General features: G+C 53.3%; 1 protein-coding gene across 1 annotated transcript in view; it reads left to right on the forward strand.

The window, feature by feature from the left end:
* The window catches only part of EFR3B (EFR3 homolog B), a 102,171-nt gene that overhangs the window by 45,039 nt on the left and 52,146 nt on the right, over window positions 1-4,986 (forward strand). Inside the window, exon 3 of the mRNA XM_019538114.1 lies at window positions 532-659. Coding sequence (XP_019393659.1) covers window positions 532-659 — 128 coding nt within the window. The remainder of the gene's footprint in view (window positions 1-531; window positions 660-4,986) is intronic.

The following is a 4,986-nucleotide window of genomic DNA, read 5'->3' on the forward strand; positions in this document are numbered from 1 at the left end:
GCAGCACCTTGCACTTGTCGGTGTTGAATCCCATCCTGTTCTCATCTGCCCACCCCTGTATGAAGTCCCCTGCTTCTCCATGCAGGCCACTGTCCATCAGTGCTAACGACTGACCAGGGTTTCTAAATTTTCCACTGTAGTGGCAGTCTGGGGCAAGTCTATGTGTCATACCTTGATGGTGGGGCTAGGCCCACCTGGACCTACAAGCCCCACCTCGGCGGCTGGATGGAGGCCTCTAAATGTACAGCTAATTCCCTGGGACCCCAGGAGCAGAAGTGCAGGTGATAGGTTCATAACGACCGTGCCAAGGGTAGAAAACACTGGCTAGCACCCATTGCACCTTGAATGTGTCTGAGGAGCTTGTCTAGCTTGGAAGACCCATTGGTTTGGCCCTGGCACTGCTCAGACCATAAGGACTTATGCGGCTCCTTCCAGTCCAGTATCGAGTCGACGTCACCAAGGTCCCCAGCCTGTTCTGTCCCCCTGCATGATGGCAGGCATGAGCTAACCCCACGTTGGTTTGTGTTTCAGGATGGGCTTGTGAAGACGAACATGGAGAAGCTGACCTTCTACGCCCTGTCGGCTCCGGAGAAGCTGGACCGTATTGGTGCATACCTCTCAGAGAGGCTGATCCGAGACGTCAGCAGGCACCGCTATGGGTAAGGACACCCACCCTGTAGCTATACAGGGCTATAGTTGTGGTAGCTACTGTGTGGGTGCAGACAGCGAACACCTGGAAAGACCTGGGGCAGGGTCTGGGCAGAGGGGGGCAGTTCATTGCTCAGAGTGCTGATGCGGGTCATGCCTGCCACCGTGTTGTGTTGCCTTAGCAGCTATATGCACACAAAGTCATGCCAAGACATACCCTGTGACTCTCTAGTCATGTGGATGCAGCATATGGCTCCAAACCCAGTTCTTGGGTGAGTACCCACGAGGGAGGGCTTGGCCCGGGCTGTGACCGGGCTTCACGTGAGCTGAAATGCGAGCTGAGGCTCTCCTTACTTCTTCCAAATCAACAGCAGGTTTGTGGGCTTTGTGGAGCCGGAGGTGGAAATGCAGTCATGAAGGATCTTATCCAAACCTTTAATCCTGCACTTACAGGGAGATCCTCTGATCCAGGTGACAATCCAGTACAGACTGAGGGCTGGCTTCTCCCCACCTGGCTCCTTGGCTGGCCATTCAGCACGGGGCTAATGGCACACTGGATGCAAGGGGAGGCCAGGGTATTTTGGTGCCATAGCACAGTTCACACTCCCTTTGCGGAGGTGCAAATGGAGGGGCAGGCTACAGGGCAGAGGAGGAAGGGCAAGACCACAATGTGAGATCCATGAGGCAGCCGTTATCACTAGGGTTGATTTGACACCTCTTTTGGAATAATGTATAGCAGTGGAAGCAAACCTCGCTGCATTTCATTTATTTTTGCTATGTTGCAGCTTTCTGGCTAAGCCAGCTGGTGGGATTCAGTCTTCTCATCTCTGTCTCCCTTTTTCGCAGTACAGTGGCTGGGGCTGGGGTTGTTTACTGAGGGGCTCTCATTTCTAGCAGTACTGATTAAGGATGCTGAATGCTAGAGGAGCACAAGAGGAATCTCTTTGACATAATGCCCGGATTTATTCCCCTTGTCTTGTGAACAAAGCCCAAGCAGACAAAGTGTCTTTGCTTCACAGTGTGAAGTTCAGTCTGCCTTTTATTCTCGGGGGGGAAAGGAGATAGACGCACTTCTAAGAAGGATAGTAGTTGATGGGGGAAAAAATGGAAAGCTTCATGCACATCAGGCGTCATCGGGACTGATAAAGCGCCTGAAAGCTCTGCCTGATGTTATCCAGTTAAGCAGCTGTTAATAGGACTCTGTTTGTTGCACAGGAAAAAGACTCTAAGAGAGTCTGACATCTAAAGCCAAGCTCTCTGGGGAATATTTCTTTCCCCCTCCTGCAGCAGAGGCACCTCTTTGACTCAAAGCAGTCTGGGAATTTCCCTTGGAAGTGCCTGATCCAAAGCTTTTTTCTTCAGCCTTTGCAATCAGCTCAGTACAACAGCTCCTGTTGCAGGTCACACCAGCCGGGGCTGACACGCTTCCACGAGCTTTTCTCACACCACGACTGAAATGACTGAGCAGCCCTGGGAGTTGGGCAGAGTGCAGCTCCTGTCTCATGAAAAGAAAGTTTATCGTTGATCCCCGACCCGATGTGCAGCATCAGATGAGGATAACATCAGCAGGAGCCGCCATCCCTGAATAGCAACCTAGATATGGGTTGCTGATTTGTCTAGCTGGGTCTTCAAAACCTCCAAGGGCGGATGGAGAGTGCACCACCTCTCTGGGTAACCTGTTCCAGTGCTTCACCACCCTCCTGGTGAGAAAGTTTTTCCTAATATCCAATCTCAACTTCCCTTGCTACAGCTTGAGCCCATTGCTCCTTGTCCTGTCATCTGCCCCCACTGAGAACAGCCCAGCTCCGTCCTCTTTGCAGCCCCCCTGTAGGGAGGTGGAGGCTGCTATTCAATCCCCTCCATACTAAATAAACCCAGTTCCTTCAGCCTCTCCTCAGTCATCAGTCATGCACCCTAATGCTGTGTGGCACCGTGCAGGGCTTGCACTCTGGTTGAGAATCACTGCTGTACACCCAAGGGAGACAGAGGACATCAAGCAGGCCCCTTCCAGCCCCATACAAACTACCGTATTTACCCAAATCCAAATCAATTTTGAATTTAAGGTGACACCCCTCAATTACTAGATTCTAGACATGGAAAATACACCTCATTGCCAGGAGTTGTTGGAAGCAGAATAGGAGCCCATGTGCAGAGTGTGGGTCATGGGGACGCACCAAAGCCCTGCAGGGAGACACAGTGCATGGCAGGATCTGTCCTGTGCTGCAGAGCTGAGCAGGTGCGTGGCACCCTTTGGGGAGCAGCAGGACAGCGAGCGTGCATGCATCTCTGTGGGCAACGAGCTGCCATCTGCAGAAATCTCTTTGTGCTCGTTCCCCCTCCAGGGATGGCCCTGGAGGGATGACCATTGGGGACGCAGTGCTAGATACCCCACTGGGCACACCCAGCCTGTCCTTGGGTCAGATGCCATTAACCCTAAGACCTTGCCTTGCTCTTAAATGTCTCCCTCTACATGCTGACTTCTGGGCCAGGGCCAAGATCCTCACTGCTGTGATATTCCTTTGCTCAGCAGGTAGAGCTTGGCCCTTGGCACTGGTGTTTTCAGGGAGTTTTGCTGTAGCAGACCTCTTTAGCATCCAAATCCACTGAGCAGAAACCTGTCCTACAAGGCTGTGCAGGACTGTCTCCCACGTGCATTCATTTCCTGGGCTCTGCAATGCTTTCCCTGTGCAGCCCCCTTCTTGCAAATGCCCAGAGATGCCCAGTGCTCGATTTCCCTTTAGCCCAGCCTGCTGCATTTCCAAGGGTGCATCCTTCTCATCCTTACGCAGGAAAGGGACTAAGGGGGTAAAAAAGGCCCCTTGGCTGAACAGGGAGCTTCAGGAAAGACTGGGGGCAAAGAAAGAGATATATAGGCAGTGGAAGCAGGGGGCAGCCACCAAGGAGGCATACACCTCCCTGGCGCGTGACTGCAGGGAGTTGGGCAGGCTGAGGCAGGACTGGAGCTTAGGCTGGTTACAACAATCAAGGGCAATGAAAAGTCCTTCTACAGATACATAGCGAGCAAAAAGAAACTGCAGGACAAATTGGGTCAGCTGGTGGTTGACGCAGAGAAAAAGGCAGAGCTCTTCAATGAGTTCTTCGCTTCGGTATTCCTGAGTATGGGCCAAGACAATCCCCCCATCTTGAGCATGGACAGATGTCACCAGACCGCCAGAGGTTAGTGCTGACTTACACAGCACTTGGAGGGGCTGGATGGGCACAAGTCAGCCGGCCCGGACGACCTCCATCCATGGGTGCCGAAGGACTTGGCCAGTGTCATTGCTGAGCCACTGGCAAGGCTGTTTGAGCTCTCATGGTGCTCCAGACAGGTCCCCGAGGACTGGAAAAGGGCCGACGTGGTGCCCATTTTTAAGAAGGGGAGAAGGGAGGAGCTGGGTAACTTTAGGCCAGTCAGTCTTACCTTGATCCCTGGGAAAATAGTAGAAAAAATCATCAAAGAGCACATTTGTGTAAGCCCATCAGGGGAAATGATGCCGAAAGGAAACCAGCCCGGGTTCGTCGCAGGTAGATCCTGCCTGACAAACCTTATAGCCTTTTACGACCAGGTCACATGCTGCCGTGACAGGAGCGGAGGCCGATGTCATCTACCTGGATTTTCGGAAGCCTTTCGGCACAGTGTCGCATCCTATTCCCACGGGGAGGCTAACGGGCTGTGGAGTGGATGCCAGAGAGCGGTGGTGGACGGATCAGTCTCGGCCTGGAAGGGGGTGGGCAGTGGGGCCCCACAGGGGTTCGTCCTTGGACCGGTGTTATTTAATATCTTCATCAGCGATTTGGATGAGGGTGTGGGGAGCACCCTCTCCAAGTTCACAGATGACACCAAATTATGGGGCAAAGTGAATACACCAGAGGGCAGGGAGTGGATACAGGCCAACTTGGACAGGTTGGATCAATGAGTGAAACGAAATAGGATGCAATTCAGCAAAGATAAATGCAAGGTGCTCCACCTAGGAAGGAGGAATCCCCAGCAGACCTCCAGGTTGGGGGCTGGATGTCCTCCTCAGCAGCTCAGAGGCTGAGAGAGATCGTGGAGTCATAGCTGGCTCCAAGATGAACATAAGCCGCAGCGCAACGAGGCCATCAACAAAGCCAACCGCACCTTGTCGTGCATTAGCAGGTGCATGACCAACAGGTCGAGGGAGGTGATGCTCCCTCTCTACGCGGCGCTGGTCAGGCCGCAGTTGGAGCGCTGTGTCCAGCTTTGGACGCTGCACGTCAAGAGGGACACGGAGGATCTGGAGAGGGTCCGAAGGAGGGACGCTCTCATGGTTAGTGGTCTCTGTGAAAGACCCTATGAGGGGAGGTTGAGGGATCTGG

The sequence above is a fragment of the Crocodylus porosus genome, unplaced genomic scaffold (genome assembly GCF_001723895.1).
Source record: "Crocodylus porosus isolate Cpor-Errol unplaced genomic scaffold, CroPor_comp1, whole genome shotgun sequence".
Lineage (NCBI taxonomy): Eukaryota > Metazoa > Chordata > Crocodylia > Crocodylidae > Crocodylus > Crocodylus porosus.